We start from the raw sequence: 15,030 nt of genomic DNA, 5'->3' as shown, positions 1-15,030 counted from the left end.
CAACAACAATCTTGTTCCATCAGTTAAGACACTTGTAATATTTTGTGACTCTTGTGTAGGGCAGAATAAAAACTATACCGTTATGAGATTCTTGCATTATATTGTTAACGACATGAAAAGATTGGACAGTGTATTGGTTTTCTTTCTGATCCGTGGCCATTTATACTTGGAATGCGATAGAGATATGGTCTGTATCAATCAAAAAGTGCACGCTGAAGTACCTAAAGCTTGGAGGGATGAAATCCATAGTGCTAGACTAAAGCCATCACCTTATGAAGTTATAAAGTGTGAGACAGAGTTCTTTAAAGCATGGGATGAGTTTTTAAAACCTATGTACAAAACCAAGTGCCCATTTCCAATGTGTACTATTCGCACCTTGAAGATTGATAGCAAATCTCCTAATGAGCTGTTCTATCGTGCATCATTTTTTGGTTTATTTTCTTCCAGTAACATAATTTGGGAACCGCCAAAGCAAGGCAAAAATAAGAACGCCCGTCCACCTCAACACAGTGCACTTAAAAATCTGCACAATGGGTCTCTCCCAATTCCTGAAGCAAAATACAAGGATCTCATATTTTTGAAGAAATTCATTATTGATCCAGACGCTAAATAGTTTTATGATGGGCTAACCACAACTGCAGCGGTGAAAAATAACAAAGATGATATCTATCTTGACTATTTAGAAAAAGACTAATGTTATTCTTCAAAAATTTAGTCGATCGAGAATGATAGAATCGGAAATCAAATTTTGCCTTACTATTAAGTAACTGTTATTTGATTATTATTATGTTGACATCGAAGTAACATTGAAGTGCAATGTAACGATGAAATAAATTAATTGTGATTAGTTTAATTATTAAATTTTAGTTCTTTCATTTTTATTTCGTTAATCTTTGCAAATTTTTTAGAAAGTCACAATAAGAACAATAATACTAAAGCCGAAAAATTTTTTGTGAAAAAAAAATGGCAACAATACAAAAAATTGAGAAAATCCAGGGGAAAACAATGAAACTCCACGCACAGTTTTGAATTTTATTGATTAAAAAAAATTTAAGAATGATAATACACGTTATTAACGTTTAAAACGCATTAGTGGACTTTATTCTACTAAGTCTATATTTCTGAATAGTTATTTTATACACACTTAATATACGCACACGTTTTTATCAGTTGTGAAAGCTTTTTGCTTATATTTCTTTTGCTCATATCTCAAAATAAGATTTTTGGTTATCTCATCGTTTTTCCCCTGGACCCTTTATATACATACATATATATACATATATATATACATATATATATACATATATATATACATATATATATACATATATATATACATATATATATACATATATATATACATATATATATACATATATATATACATATATATATATATATATATATATATATATATATATATATATATATATATATATATATATATATATATATATATATATATATATATATATATATATATATATATATATATATATATATATATATATATATATATATATATAGTGGTGGCTCAAAAAATTAGAGCCACCATAAAATTTCCACATTTTTAAGGTTTAGGTGCCAAAATCACCTAAACCTTAAAAATGTTTTTGGCATACATTGAATTTCTAAATCAATTGGTTCATGAACATTTAGGTATTTTAGAAAAAAAACAGTGATAATTTATATATGTTTTATTACAAAACAAAAAAAATACACTTTAACATCTACATCGACATCAATATTTTCTATGACCACCTTTAGCTGCGATGACTGCTGCAACTCTCCTTGGCATGCTCTCTATCAAAGTTAAGCACTGTTTTTGAATGTTTTTGTTATGGTGCCATACTTCAATTAATCTTTCAATTAATTTTTGTTTATTGGTTACCAAAATTTTTGAAATTTAAAAGTTCTTATAAATTTTCTATTGGATTTAGGTCTGGTGAATTTCCTGGCCAAGGTAAAACAGTAATTTTTTTGTTGTCTAAATACTTAGATACACTTTTTGCTTATTGGCATGGAGCCGAATCATGTTGGAAAATAAATTTTCCATCTTGAAACCACTCCTTTGCCTGAGGTATGAGGCGTTCCTCGAGAACTTTAATGTACTGATCCTGGCGCATCGTATTTTGTACAGTATACAGCCTTCCTGTTCCCTGGCCATTTATAACAGACCCTACCATTATTTTGAGTGGGTGTTTTACTCTTTGCACCAAACAGTCCTCATTAAACTTCTCACCTTCTCTTCTTCTCACAAAATTGGTTTTATCCATCATGATCTCTATAGTGGATTCATCTGAGAAGCAAACCTTAAAAGTTAAAGTTATAAAAATTAAAAAACACCATTTTATTAATAAGTAGCCAAAATATGTAAAAGAATTCAGTTTATAAGAACGATTTTTTTCAAATATACCTTTTTCCAACCATCAACAGTAAAGGGTAAATGATTTTTTGCCCATTGTAGGCGCTTTTCTTTCATAGCTTCAGTGAGCTTGAGTCTGATTGCAGGTCTACAAGCTTTGAAGCCCTGTTCTGCCAATCTTCTACGAAGAGTCCCCAAAGAAATTGATATTCCTTGTTCATTAAGGATTTCTTTAAGGACTATTTTAGATTTTCTCCTATTTTCCACTACTATATCTCTTATTTTTCTCTCTGTACGTGGGGTTGTCACTCGATGTCTGCCACAGTTTTCCCTCTTTTCTGACAACAATGGTTCCCCATTTTTTCTTAATTCTATCGACTGTCGCCCTAGAAACCTTTACATTCTTTACTATTTTTCTATTGGAGCTATTTCCAGCCAATATAAGACCCTGAATCAGTCCGATTGGGGATGGTGAGATATCCTTTTGTTTTCCCATTGCTTTAAAGATAACAAAAAAAGAAGGTTAGGTTATGTTGAAAAATAAAATAAATAGAGACAAAAAAATATTCAATTTTTTAAACGTTCAAATAGAAGAAGCACTTACCTTTGTAACTGAACTTAGGTGGTGCCCAAATATGTTCAATGCTGTCAATAAGGGTCTAGAATAGCCCTTGATACATATATTGCTTGCAATAAAAAAAAAGAGCATTAATATTTTTAAAGAAGTTGCTTAAAGTTTGCAAAAAGCATCACAAGATAGAGACTAAAGAAGAACCGTTTTTTTATTTACTTGCAAAAAAGATTTTTTTTTAATAAATCTTGCATTTCGGATATTATAATAATATACTTATCAAACATAATATCAAAACAAATAATAATAATAAATAGTAAAATTTAAAAATAAAAAAATAAACAACTAAACTAATATTTTAAACATCCATGGGTACTATTTTGCATGCATATTATTTGACCAAGTATGAGAATGTTTTCACATTACATATTATTTGTTTAAATTTCTGCATCCTTCATGATGTTGAATAGAACTTTTCTGGTGCAATTCTCTGAAAGTTTTAACCTTCTTGCTGTATCTCAGTTACTGACCATTGAGCCATCATAGTTGGAGTGAAGCTCCAACTATTATTTGCCACTATATCACTTTGCTAACTGCTTTTTTAACCCATTTTTGTGTATATATATATGTGTATATGTACTTATACACACATATAGACACAAGGGTATGTTGTTTTTTTTATTAAAAATACTAAAAAATTCCAGTCTATTATTAAGTTGGGTTTTTGTGGATTTTTAAAAAACAATCAAATTTAATTTCCTCAATTAAATTTAATGGTTTTTACATAAATTGTACTTGATTTTGTCACTTTTAATGACAAAGAGTAGTTTAAGAGCTATTTTTTTACCACAAACAGTAAATTTAGAAGTCAAACTATAAGAATGTATAAATAAATAAATAAATATATATATATATATATATATAAATATATATATATATATATATATATATATATATATATATATATATATATATATATATATATATATATATACATATATATATATATAAGCATTAAATTGTTGTCATCAAATAAATTCTCTTGTCAAGTAAAAATACCTACATAACATCATGAAGCTTCAATTTATTTCCAGCTATATATTCACTAGTTCTTTCAATACCAAACTCCCATCCCCGTAGCTTATAAGTGTCTTTTTCAATACGCACAGAAAATCCAAGCACAGGAACTCTTTCATCTGGTCTTTTATAATTAGGAAGTTCTGGAGTTTTTCTATAAGAAGGTACTAAATCAGCAGCTTCCTTGATAGTTAATAAAGGCCATGGTTCAAAGCAGTACTAAAATAAATGTTTTTTAAGTATATATAAAATTTAAATACACAAATTAACAACATTTATATGGCAGCTAATTAAAATGTTTAATTAAATAGATGACACAATAGCAATAACAATTCTAGCTCAGCTCCACACCTCTACTCTGGCTCTACTCCAAGAATAATTTACAAAAATAACTTACAATTATGCAATATACAAAAAGTATGTATGCAGCCCTTGGAATTAGGGTCGGCATTGCCTAATGTCGGCAATTAGCTAAGTGTGTTAGAGGTTGGCAAAAAAATTGCCGACCTTGTTTCTACGTTTTAAAAGATTGAGGTTGGTAAATTATTGCCAACTTCATTTTTCCTAATTCTAAGGGTAATGTATGTATGTATGCAGCCCTTGGAATCAGGAAAACTGAGGTCAGCAATATTTTGCTGACCCTAATCTGTTAGAGGTCGGCATCAGGTGGAAAAAAAAATTTAATACAAAGGTTTTACCATAAAACACAGAAATGAGGTAGGCAATTTTTAGCCGACCTAAAACAATTCTAGATTGGCAATTAGGTTGGTATTGCTGAATGCCAACCCTAATTCTAAGGGCTGATGTATATATGTTTTGTATGTATATATGCTTATATTTATATATGACATACAATTTTAACAGTATCAACTTGAACATGAAAATATACATGAGCATGCTTAAAAAACTTTACAATTGACTTAAATGAAACTGAGAGAAATAATATCTATCCTTTTGGATTCTTACTAAACAGCTCTATATTTACTATCTGTTCATAGAACCACATCTCCCATGTCTACCTAACTGGATGCCTCGTTTGGTCACCTGTATGCAATCATAGTGTTGCATACACTAAAATATAATACCTATATAGTATATTACTTAGTTTATTCTATGTTTGTATCTTTGTCAATTAAGTTATCAAAAAATAGTAAGTATAAAAAAAAATAACTCTGAATGAAAAAACCATATATTTTTTTGTGAAGTAATGAATTTTTACCTTTACACAAGCTAAAAAAAATTTTTGCAGCTAAAATATGCAATAGAAATTTTTATGGTGGTTGTAGACAAAGTTTGACTTTCTTTTGTAGTTTTGTTTTCCTACGGTTTTTGTTAAAATTTTTTGAATTATTCTTCCCTCCTTAATTATGGGTGGAGACGGGGAGGGGAAAATCTCTGAATTTGTAAAAAAATTTCAATTCACTCTTGATTAATTTCCCCTTCGATCAAAAATTTTTTTAAAACATCCACTTATAAACCCTTTCAATTAAAGTATTTTCAAAGCATCACCCTCCCTAATAATTACTTCCCCGAATGCCTTCCTTTGAATAAAGTAACACACCCTAAAGTAACAACAGACCCCACTCACAAATATCTTATGTTTAGAGTTATAAAACCTTTGGTTTTTAGACAAACTTACTGTAAGAAACTTGTATTGTAAAATTTATTGTAATAACTTTTGTGTAGTTGTACAATAATCTAAATCTAACAGTTTCTTAGTGTAAGTAGTATATGCAAACAAACAAAACAAAAAAAGAATCTGATAATATGTATGCTTTTGGTTTAGGTAGTATATAAAAGATTTTTTTTTATATATAATAAACCAATTCTATGAACTTTAAAAGATTTAAAAAGTACTTTCTAATACACAAAGAGAGTTATCAATAGTTTAGCAAAATTTTACACAAGCGTATCTCAAAAAAGAGTGACCTTCAGTATTTTTCACTATTAGATTATTATAGACACAGAGTATCTTTCACTAGATAGTTTATACACACTACTAATAAAGGATTCAAAAAAACCATTTCTTGTAATCTGTGTTAAAAAGAACCCAATAAAAAAGAACAATATATCCCTAATTATTATAGTTTTTCTAATATGGAACTACAATTAATAGCACTATTGCTTGTTAAGTGATTCAAAAAAGCATATTTCAATATGTTTTCCTGTGCTTTGAATAAAATTGCTTTTTGGATGTTTGCTAATTACAAGACTAATTGAAAAAGCTCAGTTACATTTACAAGACCATACCAAAATAGTCCTTTAGAATAAGCCCATGCAGCTTTAAAATTTCCCTTTGAAGTTGTCCAGCAAATAAATGCATTTATAAATTTTTAGTTCTTTAACAAATGGAAGCAGTCTTTCATCATGCTGCTATGATGATGTTGCGTTAATGTTCTATCTGTACTACTTGTTTATCCAATCTGGAGACAAGTCATGTCATACCAATGCACTGTAAGATTAAGAAACTCTTACATAGCAGCACTGGTAACTAATTGATCACTTTAAAGAACTGCCACTAATTTATGCATTCTGGTAAAATGAAGTAAACTATGTATAATATACATATATGCATATATACATATATATATATATATATATATATATATATATATATATATATATATATATATATATATGTATATATATATATATACATATATATATATATGTATACATGCATATATATATGTATATATGCATATATACATATATATATATATATACATATATATATATATATATATATATATATATATATATATATATATTTATATATATATATATATACATATATATATATACACATATATTTATATATATATATATATATATATATATATATATATATATATATATATATATATATATATATGTATACATGCATATATATATATATATGTATATATGCATGTATACATAAATATATATATAAAGAGAGAGATACATATATATATATATATACATTTATATATGTATAAAGACATATATATGTACACATATATATGTATGTATACATATGTATACACATACAGATATATATATGTATATACATATATATACACATATATATATGTACATACAAATATATACATATATTTGTATATATACATATTTTTAAATATTTTTTTAAGTTTACATGTAGAGACCATTTCTTTAAGAATACTTAAAAATTCTCAGTTGGACTACATTCTGGTATGTTAAGCTAGTTATCAACTTTGGCCACATATTTTATGGAATTTTTTCAAAGAATGATGCCACTTTTTGGCATAATGCGATGAAGACAAGTCAGGCCAAAAGTATTGGTCATCATTATGATATTCTTCGATAAAAAGCTCTATTTCTTGATGTTTCAAGTAAAAATTGCAAAACCATTGGGGACAAACCTTTATCACAAATACACAACCAGACAATCATTTTTTTGGTAAAATTTTGCAACATTGTTCATTTGTTCAACATTGCTTGAGTAGAAAATATTATTGATATTGATTGTGTTGTGAGCCAAAGTTAAATAAAGTTTATCATCAATGACACATGATTTCAGCAAAAATGACTTTGGCAAATCCTTTCTTGCTGGTCATTATGAACTAAATCATAGTCATTTTCAGTACGCTGGATTTTGTCAGAGATGGTTTGTTTTAGAACTTTTTCTAAAACAAACTATCTTAATTAATTAAAATATATATTTTCTTAGTAAATGAAAATACAATAAAAAAACTCAAAAAGAAAATTAGTAAAAAGAAAGTATTAATTTTGTAACAAAATAGTACCTAAAAACAAGAACACTTGCAGGTGTACCTATTTTTGCCCTTCAAAACTTTATAAAATTTTTATTGACCAACTGTTAGTAAAATATGACATTTTGGAAAAGTTGAAACAACTTTTACAACCAAATTTCCTTTTTGAGTTTTTTTATTGTAATTTTTTTATTTACTAAGAAAATATATATGTTAATAAATCATTATATATTAAATATAATGCGATAATAATAAATATAATGTTTGTGTACAAACACAAATTTACATACTTTTTTAATTAACCTACTTTTAATACTTGCCCTCCTTCTTCAACTTGAGTTGCATAATAGCCATTTTTAAATTTTTCATTAAACTTTGTATGAGCAAACACTTTATCAGGAACTTGAAAACCTTGACCTTGAGTAGCATATTTTTTTGTAGCTCCACATTCTTTATACAAGTACTCATTATTAGCAACAGGAAGGAAATCAATTTTTTGCTTTGAGGGACCTTAATTAAAAAAAAATCTATTAAATATATTGTAAATAATTTTAAAAGTATAAATATTAATAACAATTATATAATATTATTACTGGTTTTAATAATAATAATTACAGTATTATTATTACTATTATTGTTGTTATTATTATTGTTTTATTATTATTATCATTGTTATTATTATTATTAGTAGTAGCAGTTGTAATATTATTGTTAATATTATTATTGTTGTTAGTACCTGATATATTATTAAAAAAAAACAATGCTACCACTAAATTGTTTTAAGCTATCCTTTGCAAATAATCATGTTCATTTTCATCCATTGAATCTTAGCTTTTGCAAAACTTATTATCAGATTTTAGTGTTGATGGTTTTGATAGTCACAATAGTCACATTGTCCATTGATAGTCCAATATTGTTGGTCTGTGTGGTCTGAAATTGTAACTCATTTTATAAACATGTTTCTTTGCAAAGCAACCTTATTTAACAGCGGCCTTATTTAACAAGGTTTATATTTTCAGAAGTTAGGGTCAAGAGTTTTGCTTCATTTTTCTATTCATTTGCTGCCATCTTGTGCAGCTGCTATTTCTTCCATTTTTTTTTTATCTTTTCAACACAAACAACTATTTTTTATTATTGCAAGAAATCGATGCAAAAAAGAATTACCTGACACAAAAGTCCATTATTCTCATACTATATCTCATTTTACTAAATAAATTCATAAATTCTATTTATTCTATTCTAAAAATAAATTCTCATCTTCTCATAACTTAGAATATTCTAGAAACAATTGGAAAGTTTTTAACAATGCCATTAACGTTCCCTTTCTTTACATGGTCTGCTTTTATTACCTCTCCCAAGGATAATGCAGAATAAATTGAAAAGAACATTTTTCTCTAACTTATCTCTTGAATCTAACGACCACACTCTTTCTGTTATCTCAAAGAAACAGGTTAATTCATTGTTAAGACATGTACCAGAAAAAATCTGTGCCGATATTATTGGATATTATATATATTTTGAAAGCGCATATATAAATGCTTTTAAATACCACTAATGTAAGTTTGTGAAGTTGTGTACGTGAGAATGCTTGCATTTTATATGTGGTAGTGGTGTAGTGGTAAAGCGCTCGCTTCATAAGCAAGAGGTTCCAAGTTCGATCCCCACCATGTCCCTGATAGTACCTTGCTCAACTTGTTTCTTTGCGCAGCAGCCTTGTTTGTCAAGGTTCGTGTTTCAGAGTTATAGAGTTGAGAGAAGGTTATAACCACTATTAAGTAGCGTCTTTATCTGTAGTGGCCTTGAGGAAGTGAATAACAAAAAAAAAAAATAACAAATTTTTTTTGCATTTTACTCTCAATATCAGGTTTTGCAAGGTCTTTGGCTGGACTTTTTGAGCTTCCTTTGCATTAAATCTTAGTTTTCCTTTTAAATGAGCCCAATATCTTTTGATAGGACATAATTCAGGACAATTTGGTGGATTGCAGTTTTTTTCAACAAAATATACATTATGTTCGTTAAACCAGTTTAAAGCTGTCCCAGAGTGACATGAAGCTAAATTGGGCCAAAAAAAATTTTCCTGGTTCTTTTTTCTATCAGTGTCCTTTAATTGTTTCACAATGCTCTGCACTGTTCTCAAAGCAAACTGCAACTCTTTAGAAATTGTTTTTTTTTTAATATGCCAAGATTTTCGAAGAAAAAAAGCAAAAATTTTTCTGGCTTCTTATTTTAATCTAATGACTTTTCAGTTAAAGTAAATTGTTTTAATAACATAATTGTTAGGTTTTAGAAAATTTAGTTTAACAACTTACACTCTGACAATCATTATAGGTTTTGATCCTCTTGTTTCTTTTCATCCTTATTATTATGATCTTTCTGATAATCTTACATCTAAAGTGAGTTTATTTGTGATAATCTTACATCTAAAGTGACTTTATTTGTAATAATCTTACATCTAAAGTGACTATTTTCAAATTTTAAACCTGATCTTTTGTGACACCAGTAGCTGGTGATTTTAACCCAAACAAAACTCAGCTGTTGTTAACTGATATTATTGCAATATTATTGAAACTCGTTTTTTTTTAATCCATTTTCCTAAATTATAACACATGATGAATGGAAACACTCTTACTAAGTCTAGAAACACTCTTACTAAGTCTGGAAACATACTTACAAAGTCTCAAAACACTATTACTAAGTAGAGTCTTCAATTTACATCTTCTTAGATTATTTACAACTGATTTTTTCTAGAAACAGTAAATAAAATCCATCTTAAGGTTAACATCTGCTGAGGTTGCCTCTATTTATTGTGGTTATCATTTTCTTACTCCTGATTTCATTAGCTACATTTGTAAATCTCTAGTTTATTAAGCTGGTTCTTCTAATGAGGCCCTCTCTTTTTTTATAAAAGATTTAAAAATCCATTATAAATGTTTTACTTGCTCTAGCTTCTAAGATCAAGCTCATCATCATGAGATTCTTTATCTCTTTTCTATAAATACTATTACAGTTGCTGCTTAAGCAAGTGTTTGAAGTATCATATAATAAATAAATATTATTTATAAAGCATACAATGATGTATGTAATATATATTACATATATCAATATCAATTTTTAAAATTATATATATAAATATTTTAACTAAAATATCACTTTACTTTTAAATTTTTCACTATTAATCATAAATTACCATTTTAAAAATTACTCATAAATTAATTATAAATATCATACTATATATATCATTTAATTATAAAAAGTGCTGAAAATTTTTTATTTATTTACTTTGGCATTTATCAGTAGGACATTGTTGAGACTCTTCTTTTATTCCTGGGCACTCATCTCCACCTTTATTTGGAGCTGGATTTGAACATGTTCTTTCACGTTTTGAGACTCCTTGTAGACAAAATACTTTTTCAGAACATGTTGTCCATGCACTCCATTGAGCCCATGCACCATTTATAGAGTCTAAACAAACATAAAAATGAAGATTCTGAATTTAAAAAATGAATTGATGAAAAAATGAATAACAAAAAATTAATATTAAGTAGAAAAATAAAAGAGAAAAATTAGTAACAAATAATTTGTTGATAAGATTATTTTCCTAAAAAATATTTTTTCTTTTACTATCATTATTTTTATTATTGTTATTTACTATTGTTGTTTAATTCGATTAGTTGCAAAAATATTTATAAAAAATATTTACTTTTTCCCAGTTTTAAATTTTTATTAGTAATAACAACTATTACAACTAATATTAATAAAAAAATTACCAAAACACTCTGCAAGTCTGCAATGTTTCACTTCATCATAAACTCCAGTGCAGTTCTTTGCACCTATACCACGTGGTTCAGGACTGCTGCATGTTCTTGACCGATGCATTGTTCCAGAACCACATGTCTGAGAACACTCTGAAAAAGAGGACCAGGATCCAAATCTACCATGAACTAAAAAGTTAAAAAATTTAGTTTTTTTTTTTTTTTCATTTTATTTTTTATTAATAAAACTAAAAATTTTAAAATATATTATTACTTTTTTTTTATTTTTATTTTATATATGATTTCATATTTAGTAAACTTTTACAGTAATTTCAATTATTTTAATACGAAATTCTAAAAAGTCTTGAATTGTAACCAATACAAAAAGACAACAAAAAAATGATAATTTTTAAACTATTTTAAATTATTTAAACTGAGAATATATTGTTGTTGTTTTTTTTCCTCATTGATGCTGAAATTAAAACTTTGAAATAAAATAACTAAGATTTTTATAAATTATAATAATGATTATTATTTTTATTGATGCAGTTGATGGGATTTTCTTGCCTATTTCAAAATCAGATTTATTTTACTTATATTTTATCTTTAAATTTGTAAGTTCTTTGTAAGAGTAGCTAAGAAATATGTTGAGCAATCCGCACACAGACTACAATGTATTCTAGTTTACTGTATAGGTTTGTCATAATTCAGAGACACTTGTGATAAAAAAAAAATGTTGTAAAGGTGATGCCTGTCATAGACATGTACTACAACAGGTGCCTGTTATTTTAAAAATGCAAAAAGTCCTGATTATGATTAATTTTCATCTGCAATAAAGTTTAATCTTTATCTGTGATTGTCTAAACATTTTTTCTTTAAAGAAATGTCCATGCAAATGTTGAGCATAAAGAGTGTATAAACAAAATAGGAGACATTTTACTTTAAGTATAAGAAGAAGAAAAATTGTTATTCTTTGGTTTAAATCAATTTATAGAGATCAAAATTATAGAAAACCATAAATGTCAATTTAATAAAAAATACTTTTTGCAAAAAAAACTATTAACAATCTGAATTTAATTTAAATAAATGTTTTTAATAATTTAGTTATACAAAATTATAAATATAAATAATTAGCAATTGAATTTCTTATAAATAAATGTTTATAACTAAATAAGACCTACTTGGGCAGCTATCAAAACAGGACATTATAGTTTCAGAAGCATTTCCAGGACATAGAGCACCACCATACATTGGTGGTGGCATATTACAGGATCGATATCTATGAACTAAAGCACCTCCCGATGTTGAGCATAATTCAGGGCATGATGTCCATTCACTCCAAGGCGACCATGCACCATCAGTTCTTCCCTCTAAAAAAATACACTTTTATTACCTGAAATCAAAAAACATATAATTTATAATAATTTATAATTTCACATTTTTTATGTCATTTCTTTAACTATAAGGTGCCTAATGTAATTCAAATGTAAATGCCATAAATAAATATGTATTAAAAAATGTTACACAAAATGATCGCACCACATAATAGACATAATAAAACAATATAATAACACAAAAACACATTCATAATATAAAATGGTTTTATCAAAAAATATCAACAACAAAAAAATATATAATGAGATTAAGTTTTGGTTCAAATAAAAAAATAAGAAAAATAATAATGATAAGAATTTTATTACTCAAAAATGTTTTAGAAGATTGTAATGGTTGTAATACTTTTTTTTATTCATTTCTAAATCTGTGACTCTCTCAGTCAAGGAACTACACTTTAAAAAAAAAATTGTTGTTACCAATTCAATGTTAAACTTATAACTCCATAACACCTTAACAAGCCAAAACAAGTTGACCTTTAAAACAAAGTTTTTTTATCATTATAAATACCTAAGGTGTTTAAAAAGATACCTGGGCATGGTGCAACGCATTCAAGTTTTGTTTGAAACATTTCTCCTGGGCAGAACAAACCTCCTTTACTTGGAGAAGGACTGTCACATTGCCGAGTTCGATTAACTACTGATCCACCACAAGGTTTTTCACAAGAACTCCACTGTGACCACTCAGACAAACCGCCATCAACTAAAAAAATTAAATAAAAGTTTATAAAGTTTATACATTTACAATTATTATACATTTTATTAAATAAAAATAGCTATCATATATTTTATTAAATAAAAAAAATCAATAGTATTAAAATGTATTAATACACAAAATACATAAACCAGCATAAAAAAAAGATAACTAATCATACTTTCGCCAACTTCTTTGATATAATTGTCACCAATGCAGTAAAGATCATCAGAATTGGTAGAAGGGACTGGATTAGAGCAAGCCCTTGTCTTAACACGCTGGTTACCTTCACACAATCCTTTCCCCCAACCACTCCACTCTGACCATGCTGCCCAACCACCTTCAAATTAAAATTATGCTTTTTTAAAATACATTATTGACTCAATAAAACTACCTATTCTGAATAAACTCTGGTTGATTAGAGTTTATTAGACAATTTGTGTTGAATTTTTTCGGGAACTAAAATAGAAAAAAGCAAAAAAGATTAGTATTGTTTAAATTCAGTGACAGAACATATGTGGCATGATTTGAAAACAATATAAAAACAAACAAAAAACTTTGTTAATAATAAAAAAATACTTTGAATTCTATAAGTTGGTTTTTCTCTCATTTTTAAAAAAAAGGACTAAATGAGAACAGCAGTAATCATATTATATATATATATATATATATATATATATATATATATATATATATATATATATATATATATATATATATATATATATATATATATATATATATATATATATATGTATATAATAAAAAAAAATTTATGTCACAAAAACCATTCTCCTCAAGGTTGCCTGTGTTCCTTTATCACCTAGGATCATGTGCACCAAAAATTAGACTAATGGAAGCAATTTTAAGGGCGGCCATAATTTATAAGATAAATTAACAAAATGTTAGTATTATATTGCAAGAATAATATAATAGAAATTTCAGATAATATAAATTGTATAATTCTAAACTAGTAGGCATAATCTACATTTTACAATCCAAATTATATACATATTATTTTTATACATATCATTCACTAAAATAGCCAATTTGCCTTATACCATTGTTACCTCTGTAAACTATATTTTGTATGTTTTATTGTTAACATTTTGCTTTCTGCTCAATTTAAAAACATACAATATGGCAACCAATAGATCTTCTGCTGAGGTATAGTTTGTTGGTAAACCTACACAAATTCTGTCAACTGCTAGACTTCCTTCAAGAGAGAATGTCTTTTGAAAGTTGCTTTTCCACCATTTAGAAGAGAAACAAGAAATGAAAAAAAGTTTTTCAGCATCAATTGAAACAGTTCTTGTTATATGGGAGAGAGAAATTACCAACTCAAAGAATCGATAATGCAGAAATTTAAAAAAACTTTAGAACGATTATCTGCTGCTGAAAAAGCACAGAAGATCAAAAATGCAATTTATAGCAACACAAACA

The 15,030-nt window shown here is 26.9% G+C and overlaps 1 protein-coding gene across 2 annotated transcripts in view; it reads right to left on the bottom strand.

Annotated features, from left to right (window-relative positions):
• Positions 1-15,030, bottom strand: part of LOC101237974 (uncharacterized) — an 89,566-nt gene that overhangs the window by 68,427 nt on the left and 6,109 nt on the right. For both annotated transcript variants that reach the window (XM_065798044.1, XM_065798045.1), the window contains exons 2-8: positions 13,769-13,927; positions 13,426-13,596; positions 12,684-12,872; positions 11,518-11,691; positions 11,030-11,212; positions 8,058-8,260; positions 4,000-4,232 (exon numbers count right to left, since the gene is read on the bottom strand). In XM_065798044.1, coding sequence (XP_065654116.1) covers positions 4,000-4,232; positions 8,058-8,260; positions 11,030-11,212; positions 11,518-11,691; positions 12,684-12,872; positions 13,426-13,596; positions 13,769-13,927 — 1,312 coding nt within the window. The remainder of the gene's footprint in view (positions 1-3,999; positions 4,233-8,057; positions 8,261-11,029; positions 11,213-11,517; positions 11,692-12,683; positions 12,873-13,425; positions 13,597-13,768; positions 13,928-15,030) is intronic.

The sequence above is a fragment of the Hydra vulgaris genome, chromosome 05 (genome assembly GCF_038396675.1).
Source record: "Hydra vulgaris chromosome 05, alternate assembly HydraT2T_AEP".
Taxonomy (NCBI): Eukaryota; Metazoa; Cnidaria; class Hydrozoa; order Anthoathecata; family Hydridae; genus Hydra; species Hydra vulgaris.
Note: the sequence above shows the minus strand (reverse complement) of the source record. Positions and strands in the feature narration are given on the sequence as shown.